The sequence below is a fragment of the Dendropsophus ebraccatus genome, chromosome 12 (assembly GCF_027789765.1).
Source record: "Dendropsophus ebraccatus isolate aDenEbr1 chromosome 12, aDenEbr1.pat, whole genome shotgun sequence".
NCBI lineage: Eukaryota > Metazoa > Chordata > Amphibia > Anura > Hylidae > Dendropsophus > Dendropsophus ebraccatus.
Window position 1 is genome coordinate 85,954,083 of NC_091465.1, and position 27,774 is coordinate 85,981,856.

Sequence of the window (27,774 nt, forward strand, 5' to 3'; positions counted from 1 at the left end):
ACCAGTCCTATACGGGCCGTGGAAGCTTCGTGTTATGTGGGGACCCTGCCGACTGAATGGATTTTAGGATTATAAATAAAAACTACTGGAATCTCCGGGAAATTCTGGAGTTTCATATAAATTATAATGTGCACTGAGAAACTCTGCAGATTATTATAAGACTACAGATCAGTATTCAGTCATCGGCACATGTATTCAGCCCTCCATGTCTGTGCACTAGCCATTATAAAGAAGCCCCAGTTCTATAAACCATACAACTACTCCTATGTCACCCCCAAAGAGCATCTGACCTGGGGGTCTGTACATGCTTTCTTCCTGGCACCACTATTACATGAGACGACATTAGCTCCAGGCCCAAGCTGTAAGCATCACAACAAGCAATATACCGAGCGAGCAAAGAATCCAGAACACCACAACTAAGTGCTCTACGTACAACAAGACCTGTACAACATGGAGTCCTCTATTCAAAGCTGAGATACGGGTGCTATCAGGGGGTCTGTACATGGAAGTATACAGCTCAGGGGGCAGAACTTGTAATGTCGTCCTGTTACATCACAACTAACCAATAAACCAGATTTTGGAACACGGGCTCATCGTATCACTGAATTCAACAACATTTTAAAAAGAATAGAAACAATCAACATTTTATCGTGTTTTTATCAGAAATTGTTAACCATATATCTATATATATATATAATGTACAGCGAGCTAATAAATATTCAGCAGAGCCAGGTGAGCGCATCCAGTTCACAGGCGGTCAGTGTGTGTTCACTTACTGGTGATTCTTGAGGTAGAATTATGTCCGTATCCTCCGCTTAGTGAGCCCCCCCCCCCGTCTCTAGATACAGAGATGAGGATCACACCGGCACTGTAGATGCTGTGTCTTGAGGGGTCACTTTGCTGGATCGAATTTTGTCCTTTAAGACGCAGCTTCGGGTGCAGAGGTGACAGGATGCGCAGAAGGAGTTACAGCAGGGGATGAACCTGCAAGTGCCAACTCTCCAGATGAACCAGCCTGGTGACCAGCAACACCAGAATAAAAGAGCAACACCAACCACAAAGCCCAGGATGATGTACAGGTAAAGGAAGGAGGCAGAGGATCTCCGCTCTGAAAGACATGTGTGTACATGACATGAAGCAAGCACACTGTTCACATTTCATGTTCCTTCTATTTCCCCATATTATGTTAGAGTATCATGACATATACCAGAGCAGGATCGATCGAGTAGTCAGTCAGTGACCACAGTAAGCACAAATAGACTTTTGAAAATAAACTGACGAGCTGACCCGCCTGGGGCCCATGTCTCACATATTGGCAAATTGTAATGTCAACCAAGTCTGCATGGTTATGTGTCAGAATACCAGCGATGTAGAAAGACAATGCTTCCCCCTTATGACATCATCTGTGGGAATGTACTGGGGGGGGGAGGACAGATAAGATTGCTGATTTAATAAATCCTCATACAGGACACAGCGATCGGTGTAGTGTTTTATGACATGGTTACTGCATGTGGACTAAGGGGGGCATTTATTAAGTCCGGCGTTTTTTACGCCGGACTTATAAATGCCCCCGCAGCTCCGACGCTACAGAGATTTATGTAGAGGCGGACTGCCTCTACATAAATCCCGTGCGCACCGCCGAAAACCTACGACAGCTGAGGACTGGAGTAGGTTTTCGGTGTACATTTGGGCGGAACGGATGGTAAATCACGTGGACTCTGAGTCCGTGCCCTCCGTTCCGCCCACTACACGCCCCCTTTCCGCCCCCCTGGCGTACTCGGCGGAAAGTGCCGATTTGCAAATATTTTATTCGCAAATCGGCCATTTGCGAATAAAAAAATACGCAAATCGCCACTTTCCGCAGAAAATCATCCGTTCGCCGGATGATACATGTGGCCCTAAGTCTGGCAAAAATTGACAAATATTTTGCTGGTATCATATCATATTATAAGCAAAATGGCGTGGCCAATGTAGTACCTGCATCTTTAGAACATACCCAGGGTGACATGAACCGACCAGTCTGCGGGCTACAGACATAATAGGGCTGATAGAAAGCAATGCTGACGTATACAAAGGCGTATCAACTAAATTTAATAGGTTTGCCAAGTTATATGTCAGCATACCCTTTCACCAGTATCAAAAAAAAGTCATGTGAATGGGCCTTAAAGGGGTACTCCGGGCCAGCTGTATAATCCATATCTGGCCAGGGAAGGGGTGGACATAGAAGGCTCCAGTGACTTACCTCCCCGGTTCCAGGGCCGACTCCCGGATCACGCTGCCCCGTACTCACATCCAGTGGCCGCTTCCTGGACTGAGCTGCGGCTTAACACATGACGTCTCAGGTAGCTCAGCCATTCAGCGGTCATAGCGGAGTCCCGCCTTGGTCGCTGAATGGCTGAGCTACCGTGAGACGTCACGTCCCAGGCCACAGCTCAGTCTAGGAAGTGGCCACGGGATGGGAGTACAGGGCAGCGCGATCCGGGAGCCGGTGCTGGAACCGGGGAGGTAAGTCACCGGAGCCTTCTATGTCCACCCCCTCCCCGGCCAGATATGGATTATACAGCTGGCCCGGAGTACCCCTTTAATATATTTCCTGGATCACATTGATCACTTAGATATATTTCATCCATCCAACAACAGGTGATCTGCATGTTAAACACATAGTACCACAAGCACCAAAGAACCTCTACTACACATGTAACATGACAGAATAGGATAGTCAGTAAATGTCAGGTACCTGTGTCTGACCCTTGAGGTTGTACAATGTCTGGAACAAGCAGTTTCCGGTTTTCTTCATTCCCACAGGTGAGATTTACCACTGCTGCCGTCTGTAGGTTTGTTACAGTGGCTTTACTGGGGCTTATTGCTTCAGCAGGAATCCCAGTTCCAATGGCACCTGCCAGACATGACCAAAGAGAGAATAGTAAAGGGAAACTCCTTGTAATATTGTACCTATCCCGCTTCAGGCCATTCCCTATAGTAGAATACATTCTGTTCTACTTGATATATGTGTCAGAAGTTGACACTTTTGACTAGGAAACCTAATTCCCCAAATCAGCAACACAGTGACTGAACTCCACTCTGCTCAGACATTGCACATGTGGTCACCGCTCAGCGACCACCAGTGATATCAGATGATAATTTAGGTGCATAATAAAGGGGCAGTGCCACCTTAGAATGTTATGAATGTGTGTGTGTTGGGGGAGGGTCTGATCTCTGGGGCTTTGCTGATCATTCTGGCTTTCTTTTTCCTAGATGTTCCAAGCAGGGAAATGGAACACAGCCCCATCCAATACAGGTAGTAAGAGTCATCGCTGTGCAGAAGAAGAGCTAGAAAGACCTTAAAGAGGCTATCCAGAGAATTATTGATAGATGTCTGATTGTGGTAGTCCAACCACTGAAACCCCCCATCAATCACATGAACAGGGTACCTTTTCACCTTGATAAATTAAGTGACCTGCCGCAGCTTCATACTAGTGCTGTACTCTTCGGCTATCTTCAGCAGCCCCATAGTAAATGAAAAGAGATGATCGAACATCGGAAAATCTTAGGTTCTATCGAACTCGAATCTTGTAGAACCTTCCGCATTTGATTCCCGATGCCTTCCCGGTCCGTGGGGAAGGAGGAGACAGCCCGGGTACAGCCTGGAATTCCAGGATTCAGCCTAGGACAGGCAGTCCCCGCGATGTCTCCTCCTTCCCCACGGACCGGGAAGGCATCGGGAATCAAATGCGGAAGGTTCGACAAGGTTCGAGTTTGATAGAACCTAAGATTTTCCGATGTTTGATCATCTCTATAAATGAACAGAGCAGGAGACAAGCTATCACCGTTCTCTTGATCAGTGAGGGTCCCAACTGTTGGACTGCTATTGATTAGATACTTAGTAACTATTCCATATGTAGTTGATGAGTTAGGATAACCCCTTCCAGAACCCCAGAGATGACCTACCAGATAGCACTCATAGTGAAAAATCACTTTTACGGTCACACAGTAGATTTTGATCCTTTTAATATCCTTACCCCGACTACCACCTCTTCTGTCCATAGACGCGCTGACACAGTTGGCCGGAGGCCCTATGGCCTGATCACTGCCATCTCCACAGTTATCGATGTTCTGTTCATCACAAACCAGGCTGGATGGGATACATTTTCCATTGTGGCATGGAAAGTATGGCTCCAACCTGCATTCTGACGTGTTGAAGCCTGGAAATGTCAAAGATTGAGATATATTTGGTGTCTAATGTTTAATAAATCAATTATTCCAAATACCCGAATGTTATTAATGAACCTATATATAATCAATATATATATATATATATAAAAGATTGTGTGTCAGTACTCCACTATGCATCATCCCCACTTACCAATTCGAAAAGATGTGAAATCTCCAACAAAGTCGACTCTGGGTTGCTGCCCTCGGGTGACCAGACGCAGGGTGAGATAGTTTCCTGTGGACAGGACTGGTCTGGGGATAGTTTTGCCACAAAGCGGAAAGCCCAGTGGCTCTGAATAAAGGTCTTTCCCATCATAGAACTGAACATATGAGCCAGCATTGCAGGGATCACTGTGGGTTCCTGGGGATCTTGTGGTGTCCTGGATGGAGGAGGCATGTGCACTGCCATTCATCCCTGATGTCTGTATATTGGACATACGCAGGAGGCTGTAAACCAGGAAGAAGCGGAACTGGAACTGGACCTTGTCCTTCAGGGCCGCAGCTTGCATAGTCAAACGACAGTCAGTGCCCATAGACACAAAGTAATATTTCCTGGAGTCACTGTGCGAATTGATGATCATCCCATCTCCTCTGATGATTTGCCCACAGAAATCCACCATATTGACTGCAGAGCACAAGAGACACCAAACATATCAGTGATAGAGAAGAGACATGGGGAGGGGGGGGGTCTGGAGCTGAAGACTACTACTATTGCTACTAAACATAAAGACGAGCAATTGTATATTAAAACCACCAGAGTGAGTCATTGATCAGCCTCTCTGTTGGTTGATCGCTTTGTTTTGCCTTTTCAAAAAAAAAAACATTGCTAATCGGCCGCACATCTTCGCATATGTAATAGGGGATTAGTGATTAGCCAATGATTGATGGCAGCAAAGGGGCAATGCAGATCAAGCTTTGTAATAGGCACATTACAAAATGACTACTTGCTTATAGTGTGTATCGGCCCATGTAATAGAGCCCTTAGGGTCCTATTAGACTAAGCGATTTTTAACGACTAACTATAAACGATCGCAAACAAGATTGTTTATCGTTAATCTGAAATTGTTCACTATATTACACAGTATGATAGTTGTTAGTTACGATCCTTACAATGGTCATTTACTCCATCTAATCCCAGCAAAAAAATTAACAATGTGCAAATACACTGAACGATTAGTGAACAAATGCGGAACTTGAGTTAACGAATGTGGAATTACAGCGAACGTTTAACGATGATTTTAGGTTCAGTTCTAAATCAACGATCAATGACACACTATTTTCAATCGTTGCCTGCAATTACACAGAACGATTATCGTTTAAATTTGAACGTTATAACGATTTTTCGCACGATAATCGTTCTGTGTAATTGGGCCCTTAGTTTTCCTTTGCGTATCCCCCCGATTAAAGATCTACTACTACAGAATGATAACAGGGATTGTCTATATATTAACCCAGACCAGTTAAAGCCAGACAGACCGCTAAGCCTTGCAGAATATAAGCCAAAGATCAAAAAGATGGAGTGTGAGGAAAGACACACAAACCTGACACAATCCACTTCACTGCAAAAAAAAAAAAAAAGTGCCCTTGAGGAAGCTATTAGAAAAGCCAATAAACAGTAAGAGCAATTTTTGCTATTCCTTAAAGGCCCTATGTTTGAGGCAGATATAACGTTCACTCGTTGGCGGATTTCTCTGCACTAGAGATGAGCGAGTTGTGAAATATTTGACTTTCGAGAATTCTAATCGAATAGGCACCGATATTCGACTATTCGAACGAGTATTCGATCCCATTATAATCTATGGGAATCTATACTATACATTTTTTTATAATCTATGGGAAAAAAATTCTCGACACTTGGAAATCAAATTTCGACCACTTGGAGATCACCAAGTCCCCTATTAAACCTCCCTAAACGATGCCAACACCTCCGGAGTGACACTGTGACATCAGGGGGAGCATGTCTGGGTGCACCCAACACCCCAAAATTGCAGTATAATGCCACTGTCCGCAGTTGTGAAGGAAAAATATTTGTGATATGGCAATGTTCACAAATTTTGTTTGTATTTCTTGCGCAGTGTTACATACATGATTCCAATGTGCGTCCGCAGAGCGTCATGTTATACGCGCGTATCACGCATAATGCTGTACGAACGTTACTGGAACAGTATGTATGGCGTGTCTTTTTCTGGGATACTGGAACAATATGTATCACATGCCTTTTACTGGGCTACTGAAACAGTGTACATCAAGTGCCCTTACTGGGCTACTGGAACAATATGAATAACGTTTCCTTAGTGGTGTTAAACAGGGACACTATAAGTCACTTGTACACACAGGGTACTGGAATGAATACACCTGCTGCTGATGCTGATGCTGCTGTTATATCATCTATTTTTTAGCACTGAGAAGCTTTGGATGCAGAGATGACTTTTTCGCTGGATCTTAGCCCTGAAAAGGACTTTTGGGTTCTGTAGTAATCCTGCCTGACCAAAATGCTACTACAACCTCTCTCTCCCTGCTCTAAGATCTTTCCCTGACTAGGTTGAAAGCTCATCTGCAGTCAAGAGGCGGGAGCCAAGTATTTAAGATTCAAGGTCATGTGGTTCAGCTATCCAATGAGGGTAGACGCTGTTTTCGCACTGCGTGTGTACTCCCAGGGTCCCTCACGGCCTCCCTGCCTGGTCATTGGATTAAAAAAGCGCCAACTGCGATGGGAGGGCTTTCGAATGTTTGTAATAGGAAAGGTGCGGACAACGGCTGACAGGTGGAATAGCTGAGGAATGTAAGTCAGGGAGCAAGACAGGTCCTGACTGACTGCCACATCTAGCTTGTAGGGATTTAAAAAAATATATATCAAAAAGATCCAGGTGGCTGCAAGAAAAATCTGCTCGATGGAAGTAGAAGTACGCTCAGCCCAGGAGGCGGCCCTGGTGGAATAAGCTATGGGGAAGGATATGCTGCATTCAGACTGCAATGGTGCTGGCATATTCTTTCAAGAACAAAGGGATCGGGCATTGAAAATCCATCACATAAATAAAACCCTTTTCTCTACTGACATCATCTGTCGGTGGAGAGCTGAGATGTCTAATATGTTTCGTAATTTCCGGCTAATATTAAGCCACAATTACCACCTTAATCATTTTCTCGTGATTAACCTACACTATAAACCAACTTCACTTCCAAGTGGTGCCCATCTGGGGCCATCTTGTTCACCATAGAGTGATAGCGGCCTCTGGATGAGTCACTTTGGTTGCTGTGAGAATTTATGGCCTCCTGCCTTTTATTGCTTTGGTCTCCAGGCAGCTGCGTCTCCCGGAATCTGTCCGGCACTGTGAGAACCGGCTTGTTTTCTGGGGAGAAGAATGGTCGTGGGCTGACAATAATGAGATCTCACTTCTGACCTGAACAATGGAAACTATAAGCTGGACACGTGAGGGAAGAAGAAACTACTGGGATGAATATGACAGTAATGGAAGGTTAGAAAATAATTGGGGGCATTAGATCATTACACCAGCAATGTACAGCAGGGGGCATGAAGTCATCGCCAACCTTGGACAAAACTGGGGTAGAAACAAGTCTCAATTAAAGAGGAAGAAGGGGAAAGTATCTATCTCCAATATTACTGAAGTGGTTAGGCTCCCCAGCACCAGTGTCCTCAGGGCCCTCCATGTTACTGTCCTCTTTTCCATTGTTGCCCCCATCAGCTTGTCTGTGTGCAGCACCAGTCAAAAAGGGGGCCAATAAGACTCCCCCCCCCCCCCCAATGCGATAAGATTTAATGCAGCATGGTGGGGGTTTAAACTATGTTCGGCTACCAATTGCTGTCTAAATTGATGATTAATGTACTATATGGACGGCCTCCCATGGGTTAAAAACCCCACCATGCTACATGTCACAGACTCACAGACCAATATTAATGAACCTTTTTTTTTTTTTTTTTTTTTTGAAAGTCTCATTGTCACCATTTGTTTTCAATGTAATCCATGTGAAAACATAAATTAAGCATTGCTGTGATCACATTGACCTGCAAAGTTATTACAGATACTTAATAGTTGGTGTTCTTCAACTTCCACAAAGTGCAATTAATACGGCCTAGAAGTTTAATCATAATCAAGGACAAGCATGGCCAAACCACAAAACAAGGGGTGATGTGAAGCGTACCATCTACCTAACCATTGTACACATCCCAAGTTCAGGAATAAGGAACATGACAAAAAAAAAAATCAAGATGGTGACTCCAGATTGCCCAGGTCTCAATTTGAGAGAAACAAATCTCATACATAGAGGCCACAGCTCATACAAGAGATGTTACAGGGCTATGGGTCCAGGCCCCGGGGAAAAAGACCACAGGGCACACCTCAAACCTTACATGATCTGCTGCTGATACCACAGGGGGTATCATAGGTCCAGGTCTAGGGGGAAATATCACAGAGCTATGGGGTCTGGGATCCAGGCCCAAGTGGGTTGGATATTACAGGATTTTGGGTCCAGGCCTAAATCATCAAATCACAGAGATATGGGGTCTGGGATCCGGGCCAGGTGGGAGGGGGACACCACAGGGTGTTGGGTCCAGGCCTCAGAGGTCACATCACAGGGCTATGGGGTCCGGGCCTCAGAACACACTTCACAGGGCTCACTGGGCACAGCCACTGTGTCCATATAAGGGGGCAGCTACACAATTTTAGGCTTTAGATTGTTTTATTATGGTTGATGTGTACAGACACATGGAGCAAAACTTTTTACCAGGGTCACGAGCTATAAGGAGAAAGAAGTGTGAGCCCCATTGTTTGTCCCTGCCACACTCACCCCACTGATGGTCCATTTTTATGGGAAGTCTTGTCACCCGCACCAGTATACTGTAGTGAACACAGATCCTCATGGCCCTGTACTGGTTGGGGCAGATCATTACACAGATGGAGTGCGCTTGTGTGTCCAATGCAGCAAATCAAACAGCTGAGACAAACAGGACTGATGGATCCTGGAAATATAAATCATGGAAGGCAAATACAAGGAGGTGACCTCGGAGTAAATGCTGTTTATCTGACCTCTCCTCCCACATATAAACCGTATCTGTAGGCTGCAGGCCCCGCCATATAAGTCATAAAGAAGCCCAGGACTTGACGAGCGGCTTTATGAGCTAAATGAGGGAGACGTGTGCTCTCCGCAGATAGAAGGGGGCCGAACAACAATACGGCTACACAGCCCATCCACCTCCGGGAAATGAGGCTCGTATCAGACGTTCTGCAGCTCCGCTCACACCGTCATCTACTGCCGCAAACCCTCAGCTGTGTGAGATATTCGCTATTGTATAACGATGATGATAATACTATTTACATAACGCTTACATATACCGCAGCTCTAGGGCTGGGCGATTAATGTTAGTTAGATGTCAATTTATGTTAGAATCGATTAGATTTCTTGTGAAAATCGTAAGTTTGATTTTCCCCAAAAATCATTGAGGGCAGGGAGGGCGGTGAGGCGCAGAGTATTGGACGGGAGGTGAAGTGCAGGGCGGGCGGCGCAGAGTGTCGGCCGGGAGGTGACGTGCAGGGCGGGCGGTGCAGCGCAGATTGGCGGGCGAGTGGTGAGGTGCATGGTGAGTGGGTAGACAGCTTAAAGTGACTGTACCACCAGGCCCAGGCTGAAGCCCTGGAGGCGGACCGACCCACCCCCAGTGGGAAGAAACTCCAGACCCTCCATGACGTGACTCCATTAGAATCAATAGAACCCTATCATAGAGGGGCTAGGGTTTCTTCCCACTATGGGTGGGTCGGCCCGTCTCCAGTGCTTCAGCCTGGGTCTGGTGGTACAGTCAATTTACCAGAGCTGCGGCTGACTTGCTTCCGCCCCTTACACATAGCGTCCCGCTCCCGGCTGCACAGAACCCCTCGGTCCCCCCCAGTCTGCCCCAGTCACCCTCAGCTGCCCCAGTCCCCCCCAGCTGCATGTCACCCTCAGTCCCCCCCCCCAGTCACGCCTAGCTGCCCCAGTCCCCCTTAGTCACGCTCAGTCCCCTCAGTCACCCCCAGCTGCCCCAAGTTCCAAGAATCACCCTCAGTCACCCATCTATACCTGTACTACTACACCACTCATCTTTACCTGTACTACTACTAATCCCCTCATCTGTACTACTAATACACCCCTCATCTATACCTGTACTACCACACGCCTCATCTATACCTGTACTACTACACCCCTTATCCACTATACCAGGCATGTCCAAACTTTTTTCGAAGAGTGCCAAATTTGATGAAGTGAACATGTGCGAGGGCCGACCATTTTACATGCTAAATGCTATATGCTTTATAACACAGGCAGATAATAGCAAGCTGGATACCTGGGGGGCCGTAAAAGTTCGGAACGCGGGCCGCAAATGGCCCTCCGGCCGGACTTTGGACATGCCTGCACTATACAAACACTACTACACCCTACCTAGATGGAGGCACAAAGAAGATCTCCAATACTAAACTACTTATATGGGGCATACAATGGGCTTGTCTACTACATGGGGCACAGGGGAGCACTGTTACATTGGGAAGCAATACAGTTGTCTCAAACGTCATTAAAATAGTATCTGACGCTTCAGGGAGAAAAATGTTCTATTTATTTAACAAAAAGAAATAAAATCGAGATTTAAAGCGACACTGTACCCACTTTTGCCCCCCCCCCCTAACTACTTATACCTTCTTTCAGATGGTATCTTTGTCCACGCTTATTGTTCTTTCCTAAGGGTGAAAATCGGACTTTAGTTGAGGTGCAGCCGTGCCAAAGAGGCATGGCCTAGAGAACTGGGGCCCTAGACCAGTGCCGCCTATGTGGTGGAGTTTGGCGTCTTCCCCTGCCTCCCGTTCCGCACTGACTGCCTTCCCCGCCTCTCACCGCCCCCTCCCCGCATACCATGGTACCGCCGATCCAGAATCCAGGAATCAGCTTGCCTTCTTCGCACATGCACTGATGCTCTCTATTGCGTGCCGATCCCGCACAGACGCAGTGACGGGACAGGCTAGTCGGAAAAAGCCGAACTCGTCACTGCGCCTGCGCGGGATCGGCGCGTAACGGAGAGCAATGGCACATTTGTGAAGAAGAAGGCAAGCTGATTCCTGGATCCTGGAGCAGCGGCACCATGGTATGTGGGGAGGGGGCGGTGGCAGGCAGGAGAGGCGGGGAAGGCAGTAAGTGTCACGAAAAGGGGACGGTGCTGAGAGGCCACACAACAGAGGCGGGGTGGACTCGGATACGTCATTGAAGCGGCGCTGGGTGGGGGTCAGGAGGCAGCGCATGTGCAATTACACAAAGCACTGTGCGGCAGACAGAGGGCGGAACGGGAGGCAGGGGGAGATGGCAAACTCCACCACACGCCTCTTTGGCATGGCTGCACCTCAACTAAAGTGTGGACAAAGCGTGGACAAAGATACCATCTGAAAGAACTTCTCTGCAGCTACAAGAAGGTATAAGTAGTTGGGGGAGGGGGCAAAAGTGGGTACAGAGTCACTTTAATCTGACAATCATCCCAAAATATTTTTTTTAAATCGAGATTTTATTTTTTGGCCATATGGTCCAGCCCTACACAGCTCTTTACAATTCTGGGAGTATCACACATGTTGAGTGAGGGCCCTGATCACAAGAGTTTACAGTCTATGAGAAGAGGGTTGGAGATGGTGCTAAAGTGCTTCACAGTCCAGCTATGGCTTATAAATAGGATATTGCAAATGAAGGTGGGTGAAGCAGTCACCAACTAATGACTATACCTACAGGTCTATTAGACTATGGAGTGCTGTATAGATTCTTTACTGTAAGAGCAGTGACACTATGCATCTCTCTACACTACACTACAGATCTCTATAGATTCTTTACTTTAAGAGCAGTGACACTACAGATTTCTATAGATTCTTTACTGTAAGAGCAGTGACACTACAGATCTCTATAGATTCTTTACTGTAAGAGCAACCACACAATGTAGCTCACTATAGATTATTTACTGTGAGAGCAGATACAATAAAGCTCTCTGCAAAAGGAAGTTGTCATGGAAAACTCAGAAAAGATGAGAAGAGGCCCCAAATGTGTAACAGAAGTTTAATAGTATCACAGGATACAATCACTTTATTCTAAAAAAAAAAAGGATTTTTAAACCCCATATTTATTCAGATTTGGAGTCAGAAAGAAATCTTGTTACCTAAAATGAGAATAATTGGCTTCCACCTCATGGAGGTTTCAATTACCCCTCCTCGCAGTAGTGGATTATAATAGGGGCGTTTTGGGCGGCAGCCCGGGGCCCTGAGCTCCTGGGGGGCCCATGACCACCCAAAAAGACTTATACTTTCAATGGTGTACTGTCTCCTGGCTACACTTCTGCCATGATTTGTAAAAAAATCACTGTGTTTTTATGGCAATTTTGCACAAATCAGGACATCATGACATTATCTATACTGTACTATGAACGCCAGGCTAGTGCTGCCATAGTTACAGTGGGGTGGGGGGGGCCCAGGCTTGGTGAACAGCCCGGGGCCTATGGTAAAGTTAATCCGCCCCTGCCTCCTCGGGATCAACACTGAAGGGTAATAGGCTGAACTGGATGGATATATGCATTTTTTCAGCCTTACAAACTATCAAACATAAACTGAAATAATAAAAAGAAAAACAAAATACCCATTGTCAGAGATTTTTACAGTAACACCGTAGAGAAGCGCCTATTTATCTCTGCAATCCACTCATCAGCTGCTGCCGTATAACTCACTGCCCCTCTGTACCGCTCCTCCCCGGGTGCTGGGAAAAGCTGGATCCAGTCCAGGGAAACTAGGAGAGGTTTCCCAGGACTAGATGCAGCTTTTCCCAGCACCCAGGGAGGAGCGGCACAGAGGGAAAGTCACTTAAGTGGTAGCAGGCTGATGTGCGGATTGCTGAGATAATAAAGAACCTTATTTTTATTTTATTTTTACTGTGAATTCACTCGTTTCTAGTCAGTCATTTTTAGTCAAGGCGCATTTCAGGAAAAAATGCAATATGCAATGCAATGCAAAATAGTACTAATATCTACAGATCATGATGAAAAGAAATCCCTGCACAGCTCCGCAAACAAAAACTAAATTATACGGGTCAGAATTATTTGTAAAAAGAGTAAGAGGAAAACTATAGAAATACTATAGAAATGAGGTATTGCTGTAATTGTACCGACCAGCAGAATCACCATAACATTTGTTTTAACACAAAGTGGACAATGTAAGGACTAAACAAACGTTGCAGCCACAGCTTTTTTTTGCATGATATTTTAAAGTACACAATCTTTACGCCTCGATAGATGGAAAAATAAAAGAATTACGGCTTAGAAAGTGAGGAGGAAAAAACACTGTATCATGTGAATAAAATAGACGACCCAAAAAACAATGATTATACGGTTGTATTCTATCACTCCTACTGAACGTGTACGTAGTGCAACCTATGAAGTGTTTCACCTAAACATACTGGATCCCACAATTACCAGGATCCTGAAGGTTCCAGGATTTTAAGTCACTCACCTAAGTCATGCCTCCATTTATTTAGGGTCGCTATATCTGATAAGATAAAGAGAGTTCCCAGGTACCTGTATCCAATGTGAAGAGTGGTGGTAGAATAGTCAATAGAAATAGTGGTGGCAGCAGCAGCAGCCGTAGCGTCCTCATCCTGGCATACCGGTCCGGACCCGCGGCTCAGAGTGTAACAGCTGTGATGGCCTCCACTCCTTTCACTGTCCAGGATAGTTACTTGAGTAAAGTTTTCTCCTCCTTTTGCTACAATAACCCCTCAAAGTCGCTTTTGTCTGAAGTCGGAGCCTCTTTGTTCTTTGGATTTGTGTCTCTTAGTATCCATGACAACTATGGGAGTTTGATAGAGAAGGGGGTGAGAGGGGTGTGATGTCAACGGACCTCCCTATTCAGTCACTGGTGTTCTATCATTTATTGCACACTGTGATTACAAGCAAAGACAGCAATTTCATTACTTATATCTTATAAAGTCTTTAACTTTATCTATTATAATACTCCCCCCATGTACAAGAATATAACTACTATAATACTCCCCCCATGTACAAGAATATAACTACTATAATACTCCCCCCATGTACAAGAATATAACTACTATAATACTGCTCCCATATACAGGAATATAACTACTATAATACTGCTTCTATATACAGGGATATAACTACTATAATACTGCTCCTATATACAAGAATATAACTACTATAATACTGCTCCTATATACAGGGATGTAACTACTATAATACTGCTCCTATATACAAGAATATAACTACTATAATACTGCTCCTATATACAGGGATATAACTACTATAATACTGCTCCTATATACAGGGATATAACTACTATAATACTGCCCCCTATATACAGGAATATCACTACTATAATACTGCTAATATATACAGGAATATAACTACTATAATACACACTGTTACACCACCACCACCAAAGGCTAATCTGGTGGCAGTGGCTGATGTGAGTCTGACGCTCATAGAGAATGAATGGGGAGTCCAACGCTCCGTCATTCTCTATGAGCGTCGGACTCTCCTGTGAGCGCGCGTGCCGGACTTGGGGAGCTAGATCTCCGTGACCCGACCGCATCAGGAAGCGGGACCTGGCGCGATTAGGTAAGTATAGGGCGCTCTAACAGGGGGTCGGGAGCCTGTCACCCCGGCAAGGGGGGTGACAGGTATCCTTTAAATGAGCTGTCAAAAATGACAGCAGCATTTAAATGCTCTAATACCACCATCGCTGGTGGTCTAGTGGATGGCTCACAGAGGGGCGATATGTGCTTGTGGCGTGGCGTCAGCACCACCATGACGCTGGTCCTAGCTCAGCACTTGATTACTATGGCCTCCAGCAGCCCAAAGTAATCAAATGCAGATAACATAGATCAATGCAGTACATATGTACTGCATTGATCTACATGAACAATCAATGTATTGTACGTAGAAATCCTCTAGGGGGACTTACTGTAAAACAAAACAAAAAAAAAACAAACACCTTTTCCCATTTTACAAATAACAAAAATAAACATATTTAATATTGCAGCGTGCAGAACAGCTTAAGTTATTGAATTATCACATTCCTGATCTTGCATGGTAAACGGCATAAGCACAAGAACCCGCCAAAGCGCAAAATTGACAATTTTGGTCACATCACAAAAAAAAATTGTAATAAAAAGTTCAAAAAAATAAAAACGTTATAAGGAGGGGAATAGAGCAATTTTAAACACAGTTAGTTTTTTTAAAAAAAGGTTTTAATTTTTTAAAAGCAGTCAAATAAAAGTTATACAAGTTGTTTTTTTTTCTTAATTTCGATGCATAAAACTTTTTTTTCGGTTTTGCAGCATATTATATGGGAAGATTAAGTCTATCATTGCAAAGTACAATTGGTGTTGCAAAAAGTAAGGGTTCATGTAAGTCTGTAGGTGAAACAATGCAAGTGCTATGCCCTTTTAAACTCAAAGAGGAAAACGCAAATATGCAAAAATGAGAATTGCCTTATTCATATTAAAACTAATAAAATATTTGTAAAAGGAAAAAAAAAAACACCCCCTGGGCACTTGAGTCACTTTAAGAGTTTTTGTGGGGGGCCACCACTTCAGCAGACAATGTAAGCCGTCCCAGAGCCTCGAGGTGGTTGAATCAACATCATCATATCATTATAGCGGGGTGAAAATTTACAATAGAAACTAACAAAATCACATTTTCTTTCTACTATCCTCCCACAAGTGAAGAATTAAAGGGGTTATCCATCTGTATATTTGAAAAAAAAAAAAAAAAAAGTTCCCCAAACACACTTTCCCTTTGGAGTAGACATCACATGACTGCTGCAGCCAATAAGTGGCATCAGAAGTCACAGGCCATTTTCTTTGGAGATATTCTTTTTAAATCCAATTTTTACAAATACACAATATTATTTGCCCCAGTTCTGCAGTTTTTAGAAGTATCACATATGTGGCCCTATTTTGCTACTTGACTCAACCAGCCTAAAATTTCTCATTTTAACAAAGTGTTAAAAGAGAAATAAAAACATGTAATGCAATGTCTCCCAAGTGCAGAAATACTCCATATGTGGCCATAAAGTGCCATGTGGGCACAAGGCAAGCCTCCAAAGGGAAGGGGCACTTGGGCATTTGGAGGCTGAATTTGGCTGGAATGGATGTTGAGGGCCATATTGTGTTCACAAAGGTCCTGTGCTGCCAAGGCAGTGAAAACTTTCTACGAGAGATCCCATTCTGAAAACTACCCCCCTCAAGGGGAATGTGCTGAGCAGATGAACCCCACCGGTGATTGGCACATTTGTAGATTAAAGGGGTTGTCCGGCGAAAAAAAATTATTCACAGAATAACACACATTACAAAGTTATACAACTTTGTAATGTATGTTATGTCTGTGAATGGCCCCCTTCCCCGTGTTTCCCCCCACCCACGCTAGACCCGGAAGTGTGGTGCATTATACTCACCGCATGTCGTGTCGTCCACGGTCTCCGATCCTCAGCAGTGACGTCTTCTTCGGGAGCTTGGCGGATCTTCCCGAGTGCCGGCCACCCTCTGCAGCGTCATCCGAAGCTCAGCCGCGATTGGCTGAGCATAACTGTGCTCAGCCAATCGCGGCTGAGCGGCTGATGACGCGGCCATGTCATCAGCTGCTCAGCCGCGATTGGCTGAGCACAGTTATGCTCAGCCAATCGCGGCTGAGCTTCGGATGACGCTGCAGAGGGCGGCCGGCACTCGGGAAGATCCGCCAAGCTCCCGAAGAAGACGTCACTGCTGACGATCGGAGACCGTGGTCGGCACGCGACAGGTAATGTATAGCGCACCACACTTCCGGGTAAACGGGTGGGGGTGGTGGGACACGGGGAAGGGGGCCATTCACAGACATAACATACATTACAAAGTTGTATAACTTTGTAATGTGTGTTATTCTGTGAATAATTTTTTTTCGCCGGACAACCCCTTTAATGTGCTGTGAAAATAAAGAAATAAAAAATGTTAACAACTTTGGTCTAATCTTAAATTTCTCATTTTCACAAAGAGAATAAATAACATGTACAGCAAGAGACAAGCCTCCAAAGAGAAGGAGCGCCATGCACATTTGAAGCCTAAATTTAAGATCTGTATGGCATTGGCTAATAAAAATTTGAAAAATTAGCATTTTATGAACTTTGAAATTCTCTGCTTCTTAAAAAAGGAAGTCATAGCACATAAATTAGTTACTAAATCACATTATCAATATGTCTTCTTTATTCTGGCATAATTTGGTAAACATATTTTACTTTTTTAGGGTGTTACGGGGCTTAGAAATGTATCAGCAAATTATCAAATTTTCATGAAATTTCCAAAATGGATTTTTTTTAGGGACCAGTTCTTTTTTTAAATGGATTTAGGAGGCTTGTATACTGGAAACCCCCATAAGTGACCCCATTTTGGAAACTAGACACCTTAAAGAATTAATCTAGGGGTATAATGAGCATTTAACCCTACAGGGGCTGGAGGAAAGTGTTCACCATTAGGCCGTAAAAAAAATGGAAAATTTAAATTTTCCAATAATATATACGTTTAGATTAAAGTTTCTCATTTTCAAAAGGAACATGAGAAAAAAAGCATGCCAAAATTTGTAACGCAGGTTCTCCTGAGTACAACAGTACCCCATATGTGGGGGTAAACCACTGTATGGGCACACAGCGGGGCTCAGAAGGAAGGGAGCGCCAATTAGCTTTTTTAATGCAGATTTTGCTGAAGAAGTTTCCGAGCGCCAGGTGCGTTTGCAGCACCCCTGTAGTGCCAGCAGAGAGAAAAACCGCCATAAGTCACCCCATTTTGGAAAGTAAACCCCTCAAAGAATTCATTTTAGGGTGTGGTGAGCATTTTGACCCCACAGGTATTAGAGGAAAGTATTCAAAATTAGACAGTTAAAATGAAAAACCTGAATTTTTCCAATAATATGTTAGTTTAGTTTGAAATTTCTCAATTTCACGAGGAACAGGAGAAAAAAAAGTACCCAAAAATCTGTAACGCAGGTTCTTCTGAATACAACGGTACCCCATATGTGGGTATAAACCTCTGTATGGGCACACAGCGGGGCTCAGAAGGGAAGGAGCGCCAATTAACATTTTCAGTGGAGATTTTGCTGAAGAAGTTTATGAGCGCCAGGTGGGTTTGCAGTGCCCCTGTAGTGCCAGCAGAGTAAAATCTCCCCATAAGTCACCCCATTTTGGAAAGTACACCCCTCAAAGAATTCATTTTGGGGTGTGGTGAGCATTTTGACCTCACAGGTATTAGAGGAAAGTATTCAAAAGTAGAGAGTAAAAATAAAAACTCAAATTTTTCCAATATGTTTGTTTAGTTAGAAATTTCTAAATTTCACGAGGAACAGGAGAGAACATTCACCCCACAATCTGTAACGCAGGTTCTCCTGAGTAGAACGGTACCCCATATGTGGGCATAAACCACTGTATGGGCACACAACAGGGCTCAGAAGGGAAGGAGCGCCAATTAGCATTTTCAGTGCAGATTTTGCTGAAGAAGTTTCTGAGCGCCAGGTGCGTTTGCAGCGCCCCTGTAGTGCCAGCAGAGTAAAATCTCCCCATAAGTCACCCCATTTTGGAAAGTGCACCCCTCAGAGAATTCATCTTGGGGTGTGGTGAGCATTTTGACCCCACAGGTATTGGAGGAAAGTATTCAAAAGTAGACAGTAAAAATGAAAAACTCGAATTTTTCCAATAATATGTTGGTTTAGTTTAAAATTTCAAAATTTCACGAGGAAAAGGAGAAAAAATTCACCCCAAAATCTATAACGCAGGTTCTCCTGAGTAGAACGGTACCCCATATGTGGGCATAAACCACTGTATGGGCACACAGCAGGGCTCAGAAGGAAGGGAGCGCCAATTTGCTGGAGCAAAACCGCAGCTAGTAATGGTTATTAGAACAGCGCAGTTACTAAAATACAATAAAAAAATGAGATTACAGGTAATGCGGGGGGGGGGGGGGTTACGGACAGTCTGGGGTGGTTATGGGCAACCTGCTGTGGTTACGGGCAACCTGGGGTGGTTATGGGCAACCTGCTGTGGTACGGGTAATCTGGAAGTGGTTACGGACAGTCTGGGGTGGTTATGGGCAACCTGCTGTGGTTACGGGCAACCTGGGGTGGTTATGGGCAACCTGCTGTGGTTATGGGTAATCTGGAGGTGGTTACGGGCAACCTGCAGTGGTTACAGGCAACCTGCTGTGGTTACGGCCAACGTGAGGGGGTTACGGACAATCTGGGTTTGTTACGGATAAACTAAAGTGCTTATATGTAATTTGGGTTGGTTACGGCAATCTGGCGTGGTTACGGGCAATCTGGAGGGGCTCATTGGCAATTTGGGTTGGTTACAGGCAACGTGCGGTGGTTAGAGGCAACGTGCGGTGGTTAGAGGCAGCCTGCGGTGGTTAGAGGCAGCCTGCGGTGGTTAGAGGCAGCCTGCGGTGGTTAGAGGCAGCCTGCGGTGGTTAGAGGCAGCCTGCGGTGGTTAGAGGCAGCCTGCGGTGGTTAGAGGCAGCCTGCGGTGGTTAGAGGCAGCCTGCGGTGGTTAGAGGCAGCCTGCGGTGGTTAGAGGCAGCGTGCGGTGGTTAGAGGCAGCGTGCGGTGGTTAGAGGCAGCGTGCGGTGGTTAGAGGCAGCGTGCGGTGGTTAGAGGCAGCATGGGGTGGTTAGAGGCAGCGTGGGGTGGTTAGAGGCAGCGTGGGGTGGTTAGAGGCCGTGTGCGATGTCAGAGGTAACATGTGGTGGTCAGTGGCAACATGCGGTGGTCAGTGGCAATGTGCGGTGGTTATGTGTAATCTGGCGCGGTGGTTACGGTCAATGTGCGGTGGTTACGGGCAACGTGCGGTGGTTACGTGCAATCTGGCGTGATTACGGGAAACCGGGGGTGGTTACGGGCAACGTGCGGTGGTTACGGGCAACGTGCGGTGGTTACGGGCAATCTGGGGGGGTTAGGGCTAATCTGGGAGTAAACTGCAATTATTACTATAATAAAAAGTGTGTTTTATTTTTTTGTATTTTTTTGTCACTTTTTGTACTTTTACACATTCATTTTCACTGTATTACTATGATTACTTTGATATTTTCTATCAAAGTAATCATAGTTCAGTGACAGAGACCAAATTGGTCTCTGTCACTTAAAATTTTCAGAGTTGTCTGGTTGTGGAGCGCATGCGCACTTCATAACTAGCCAGGGAAAGGGGGGGGGGGGTGGTGACTGGGGGACGGGGGTGACAGGGGGGGTGGGGGGCGACTTACTGACACTTTTTATCCCCTGTCACCAATGATTTATGGTGACAGGGGATAAAAAGTGCTTCTTTGCACTGGGAACAGGCGATCAGCGGTGGCGGAGAGCATGGGGCTTTGATCATTTATTCATTTCCATCCCTGCGAACAAACATCGTTTGTTCGCAGGGATGGGGGCGGCCATCTTGGATCTGATGGCCGCCCGGGGAGGGAGCGGGTTAGTTATCGCCCTACTAGGGGGGCTGATCTGGGGTCTGAGGGGACATTTTTCATCTCCCCCCACCGTGGATTCACGGTGGGGGGAGATGAAAGCTATCGGCGGCGCCGGTTATTCCCGGTACCGGAGATCACCGCTATAACGGCCGAGGGACACACTTGTTGTGGCGGTGGGGGGAGGCAACGTGCTGCAGCCTCCCCCCGCCGCCCAATCTCCCCATAGACGCTGCGGTCGCATTGACCGCGGCGTTTATGGGGTTAACTGCCCGGGGGAGCGCGGCTCCCCTCCGGGCAGAGGCAGCAGGAGGATGCTGTGTGACATAGCATCCTCCTGCTGCCCGATCTTCTATAGGGACAGCGGGGGGAGGCAGGGAAGCCATGACGTTCCTGGAACGTCATGTTGCGGGAACTACCTGTTTTACATGACGTTCCAGGAACGTCATTTTGCGGCAAGGGGTTAAAGGAGAAGTCCAGCGAAATTTTTTATTAAAGTATTGTATTGCCCCCCAAAAGATATATAAATCACCAATATACACTTGTTACGGAAAATGCACATAAAGTGCTTTTTTCTCTGCACTTACTACTGCATCAAGGCTTCACTTCCTGGATAAAATGGTGATGTCATGACCCGACTCCCAGAGCTGTGTGGGCTGTGGCTGCTGGAGGGTATGATGGCAGGGGGGACACTGGGGGACACAGGGCACTGGAGGGACACTAAGCATCCCCCTGCCATCATCCTCTCCAGCAGCCACAGCCTGCACAGCTCTGGGAGTCAGGTCGTGACATCACCATTTTATCCAGGAAGTGATGCAGTAGTAAGTGCAGAGAAAAAAGCACTTTATGTGCATTTCCCGTAATAAGTGTATATTGGTGATTTGTATAACTTTTGGGGGGCAATACAATACTTCAATAAAAACTCTCCTTTAAACAGTTTTAGAGCTCCCAGCATCATAATAATACATGATATAGGACGTAGCTCAGATATAGATGACCGGGACTATGATATAGGCATACATAGATCACAAATAATCATCAGGGCTATAAGACCATGTGTATCCAACAGCATCAACTGGGGTACACAGACAGAAAGGCAAATCAAATCCAGTGTGTAGCTAAAAGAAAAAGTCTTGCACTCACCGCTTTAAACTTGCTGCTTCAGTTTTATTGAAGTGTCCACACAGGGAAGGAAACAGGTGAGATAGGTACGTGTGCATAGCCTGGTATTCCAACAATTTGTTCCACTGCCCACCGTCCATATAAAAGGCGTGTGCATAGAACGTGGGAATAAGACCTAACCTTCTTAAAAGAGTGGAGAACTTCCCTAGGAAAGTATTGACCTGGTACATTATGGGGACCTTCAGTTCCGGAAAAACTTGAGCCCACCTCTTTTTGGCTACCAAATATTAGGGCCTTGATTACTGCCTTCTGAAACTTAAAGGAGTAGTCCAGCGAATTTTCTTTTCAAGTATTGTATTGCCCCCCCCCCCCCCCAAAGGTTATACAAATCACCAATATACACTTATTACAGGAAATGCTTATAAAATGTTTTTTTTTCCTGCATCTACTACTGCATCAAGGCTTCACTTCCTGGATAAAATAATGATTTCACGACCCGACTCCCAGAGCGGTGCGGGCTGTGGCTGCTGGAGAGGATGATGGCAGAGAGATGCTCAGTTTCCCTCCAGTGCCCTGTGTCCCCCTGCCATCATCCTCTCCAGCAGCCACAGCCCGCACAGATCTGGGAGTCGGGTCGTGACATCACCATTTTATCCAGGAAGTGAAGCCTTTGATGTAGTAGTAAGTGCAGGGAAAAAAAGCACTTTATGTGCATTTCACATATTAAAGGGGTACCGCCTCCTTCACTGAGTGGCTGAGCAGACCTGAAACGTCACTCCTCGGGCCAGCTTTAAACACCCGGAAGCGGCCGGGAACCGGAGCGCCGCAAAAGTGCCCCCACGCTGGAGTACCCCTTTAAGTGTATATTGGTAATTTGTATAACTTTTGGGGGGCAATACAATACTTTAATAAAAGTTTTCGCCGGACTTCTCCTTTAAAGAATGTCCCTATGTGGCCAGAACTTTGTACAATGCCATTTGGACTATGTATATGGCCAGCTTTTTGTACCACACTTTAATTTTCCACATGGCACTGTATTGCTTAAGGGTTTCATCTGAGATCACCTCCTCCCATGCACAGATTGTAGTCCACAATGCAATCGGGTTTCAGTGCCACTATCATGATATCATAAACAGGAATGGGATAGTGCCCTTACCTGTCAAAATAAGGACATCTTGTTTGTCCTTATACATGACTAACAATATATTTTCAAGAGTAAGGGTTCTGCTCTCACCCTTAGAGTTTGGCTACACTCTGGGCAGGCCTTTTTGGTTATTCCGTACAATACTTCAAGCTACAGCAGTTTGGGTAGCGAGGGGATACTGGTTTAGGCTGGGTTCACACACAGCATATTTCAGTCAGTATTTTGGTCCTCATATTGCAACCTCAACCAGGAGTGGATTGAAAACACAGAAAGGCTCTGTTCACACAATGTTGAAATTGAGTGGATGGCTGCCATATAAATGGTAAATAACTTCTATTATTTTAATACAACAGCCGTTGTTTTAGAATAACAGCAAATATTTCCCATTAAATGGCGTCCATCCACACAATTTCAACAGTGTGTGAACAGAGCCTTTCATTGTTTTCAATCCATTCCTGGTTTTGGTCGCAATATGAGGACCACAATACTGACTCAAATATACTGTGTGTGAACCCTGCCATAAAATGTATCTACGTAGAAAAGGGGCATTTTGAAGGTTTATTGCTTGTATCCCTTCATACTTCCTAAACACCATAACTAGCGCTGGGAAGGTATAGACGGAACTAAAGCCTCCCTTTGAAATTAATAAGGGTTTATGCATTAAAAGTCCAGATCAGTCCAAAAATCGATATAGTGCTAAGTAAACATGCCAGTACATCACCACATATACAGCAGCATCCTATCCCTGATGTACTGCACAAGTTAGCAGTTATTACATCAGAGCTCAAAAGAGCCAGAAGACCACCTCCTGTGACATATGGCAGAGGGGTGATTACAGCGCTGGAACGTAACTACTTGCTCCAGCCACAACACCCAGATGACTAGTTGACCCACATTTACATTAGTTTTTTGATTATACCAGTAAGGCCATATGTTTAGAAAGTGTGCTCAGTGATGTACCAGCCCATTTACTTAGCACTATATCAATTTGTACTTCTCTGGGATATACACCGTAAGAAATTAGATTAGATACAGTAAAGTGGGGTATTTATACATAATTTCCCAACTCCAATATTCTCTAATAATGTATATATCACTAGACCCATATAAAGCATAAGACCCCAAAATGTAGTCATCATTGCTATAATGACAGGTGTCCATTTCTGAGATCTAGCAGAATAAGAAGTTGGGTTCTGGGCCAAAATTGTTGTACATATAAGTGCACTAAGCCACCAGCAGAATTACAAACTTCTCACTAAAATTTTTTATTTTAAATCTATTTCTGAGAGGCCAATGGGGTCAAATTGGTTTCTTCACACTCTGCTGTGCCCTTAGGTTCCCCACCACTTCTAAGATGGCCTCCTCTAGGCAGGCAACTCACTAGTTGCAGTGCTGTCCTATCTTAAAGGGACTGTACCACCAGGCCCAGGCTGAAGCACTGGAGGCGGCCGACCCACCCTTAGTGGGAAGAAACCCCAGCCCCTCCATGACGTGACTCCCATTAGAATCAATGGAACCCTATCTCAGAGGGGCTAGGATTTCCTACCACTAAAGGTGGGTCGGCCTGCCTCTAGTGCTTCAGCCTGGGCCTGGTGGTACAGTCACTTTAAAGGGGTAGTGCGGCGGTAAACAATTATTCACAGAATAACACACATTACAAAGTTATACAACTTTGTAATGTATGTTATGTCTGTGAATGGCCCCCTTCCCCATGTCCCACCACCCCCACCCTTGTACCCGGAAGTGTGGTGCGCTATACATACCCAGGGCTCCAGACTAAAAAATTTACCTAGGAGCCATTGGCTCCTAACCTGAAAAATTTAGGCGCCAAATAGAATATTTGGTCGCCAACATTTTAAACCATGTAAAATTAATGTTATGTTAAATGGGACTTACTGTGTGCAGAGGCCACGGCAGCCTCCTCCTCCTTTAGATTCTTTCTTTTCTTAGTTTGAAACCGTTCAACATGGAAACTTGCAACTTGACAACCATATACCCCCCTGCTGCCGGTGTGTTCCCTCAGCCAGCTGCCATCTTACCGGCAATGATCTAATATATATATAGCCCCCGGCAGCCGATGACATATAGCCCCTGTGGCAATGTATATGGGAAGTGGTACTGTGCAGTGTATACATACACACACACTGAGGGAAGTGGTACTGTGCAGTGTATATACATACAGACACTGAGGGAAGTGGTACTGTGCAGTGTACATACATACAGACACTGAGGGAAGTGGTACTGTGCAGTGTACATACATACAGACACTGAGGGAAGTGGTACTGTGCAGTGTACATACATACAGACACTGAGGGAAGTGGTACTGTGCAGTGTATATACATAGACACTGAGGGAAGTGGTACTGTGCAGTGTATATACATAGACACTGAGGGAAGTGGTACTGTGCAGTCTATACATACAGACACTGAGGGAAGTGGTACTGTGCAGTCTATACATACAGACACTGAGGGAAGTGGTACTGTGCAGTCTATACATACAGACACTGAGGGAAGTGGTACTGTGCAGTCTATACATACAGACACTGAGGGAAGTGGTACTGTGCAGTGTATATACATACAGACACTGAGGGAAGTGGTACTGTGCAGTGTATACATACAGACACTGAGGGAAGTGGTACTGTGCAGTGTATACATACAGACACTGAGGGAAGTGGTACTGTGCAGTGTATATACATACAGACACTGAGGGAAGTGGTACTGTGCAGTGTATACATACAGACACTGAGGGAAGTGGTACTGTGCAGTGTATACATACAGACACTGAGGGAAGTGGTACTGTGCAGTGTATACATACAGACACTGAGGGAAGTGGTACTGTGCAGTGTATACATACAGACACTGAGGGAAGTGGTACTGTGCAGTGTATACATACAGACACAGAGGGAAGTGGTACTGTGCAGTCTATACATACAGACACTGAGGGAAGTGGTACTGTGCAGTCTATACATACACACTGAGGGAAGTGGTACTGTGCAGTCTATCCATACCCCCCCCCCTCGCACCGACTACCACACCTGGCCGCCATCACAACAGACACACTACCAATCCCCCGCCCAGGCCGAGGTCCCCCCACACACATTACTGACCGGCCGCCACCCCTGCCGTCCCTCCGGTTGTACTCACCCACTATCTAAGCTTGGTGCCGCTGGGGTGAACTTGAAGAACCGCGGCGCCGGGTGAGGAGAGGCGGGAGAGAGGCGCTGGAGGAGTGTGGCGCCTCTGCGGCCGTCCGTCCAATGAATGACGGACGTGCTGGATGACGTTACTGGAGAAGCGTGTCCCCGCACACGTCATCCAGCACGTCCATCATTCATTGGACGGACGGACGCAGAGGTGCCACATGATTCGGCGCAGCGCGGAAGTCCTTAAAGAGACAGCGCGCCACCGGGCCAGTCGCAAATGGCGCCCAGATTAATAAATCTGGGCGCCATTTGCAAGATGTCAGTCGCATTGGCGACCATTTTGGTCGCCATCTGGAGCCCTGATACCTGTCACGTGCCGACTCGTCTCCGATCTTCAGTCTGCGATGTTGTCTTCGGACAGCCCGGCCGAATCCCTCTGAGCGTCCTGAGTGCCGGCCGCCCTCTTTAGCGTCATCAGATGCTCAGCCGCGATTGGCTGAGCACAGTTATGCTCAGCCAATCGCGGCTGAGCAGCCGACGGCAGAGGGCGGCCGTCCCTCAGGACGCTCGGAGGGATTCGGCCGGGCCGTCCGAAGACGACATCGCAGACTGAAGATCGGAGACGAGTCGGCACATGACAGGTATGTATAGCGTTTAAAAATTTGCTGTAACAATCAAAGACGAGTGATTATCTGTCCGTGTAATAGCACCCAAAGATCAAACGATGAACAAAAAAAAATCATTCATTTTCGTCTTTCAACACGCTGAAAAATTATCATTGCCATGTTATCGGGGTTGTCCTAAAGAACGATTAGCAATCAGTATATAACATAAAAACGATCGTTCATAATGCTGCGTTTACATGGAACGATTATCGCTTGAATTTGCGCGCTGACGATCGAATTCGAACGATAATCGTACTTGTAAACGCAGCGAATGATCAACGACGAGCAAGAAATCGTTCATTTTGATCTTACATGTTGTTAAATCGTCGTTCGCAAAAAATTCGCAGATCGTTCCGTGTAAACAGTTGTTCACCGGTTTTACTTATGTGCGACATAGGCTTAAGCGATCGCAAAACGATTTTTCCGTATGATATATAGTTCCGCTGATCGTTATAATAAAAATATTAGTTACTTTAAAATCGTTAATCGTACAATTGGGCGAATTATCGTTCCGTGTAAACACAGCATAACAGTAATCGGTGAATGAAATAGCCTCTGAATCATTTGCTATAAAATTGCGTTTTCATTAGCGATCGATCATTATAGCGAATCTTTAAACGATAATCGCTACGTGTCATGTGACCTTTAGTGAGGAGCTGAGTGAGCCATCACTGCTGAGACAAGTGCAGAGTGGAGCCGCTCATTGAGGAGCCTAACAACACCACAGAACGACCTACAGGACCGCCGTGAGGTAAGAACAGCATCACTGATTCCCATGGTCAGAGTACTCCTGTGGTGATAAGTCAGTGCTCCTCTGGCATACAGTCCCATGCAACTCTGTAAGCCGCCTCTGGCCAGGAATAAGAGGCATGGTGCTGATGTGATACATGACGTCAGCCTCCACCCTCGCCTCAGCCTCCTCAGCCCGGGCTCTGCCTCCGTCTCCTCAGGCGGATCTCTGTGCAGCGTCGCGCTCTCTCTCGGTGGGTGGAGTCAGC

General features: G+C 45.7%; 1 protein-coding gene across 6 annotated transcripts; it reads right to left on the bottom strand.

Moving 5' to 3' along the window:
* Positions 1-652: 652 nt before the first annotated feature.
* LDLRAD2 (low density lipoprotein receptor class A domain containing 2) lies at positions 653-27,733 on the bottom strand. Of its 6 annotated transcripts, none has more exons than XM_069946918.1 (6): positions 27,514-27,733; positions 13,790-14,060; positions 4,364-4,837; positions 4,020-4,202; positions 2,738-2,896; positions 653-1,108 (listed from the first exon to the last, which is right to left on the bottom strand). In XM_069946918.1, exons 2-6 carry the CDS (start codon positions 13,866-13,868, stop codon positions 858-860), a joined length of 1,146 nt encoding a protein of 381 aa, XP_069803019.1. In that variant the 5' UTR covers positions 13,869-14,060; positions 27,514-27,733; the 3' UTR covers positions 653-857. The 6 variants fall into 6 exon arrangements, with proteins under 6 accessions (XP_069803019.1, XP_069803015.1, XP_069803020.1 ...); XM_069946914.1 differs by having other exon boundaries at positions 13,790-14,151; XM_069946919.1 differs by having other exon boundaries at positions 27,420-27,733.
* Between the last annotated feature and the right edge of the window lie 41 nt (positions 27,734-27,774).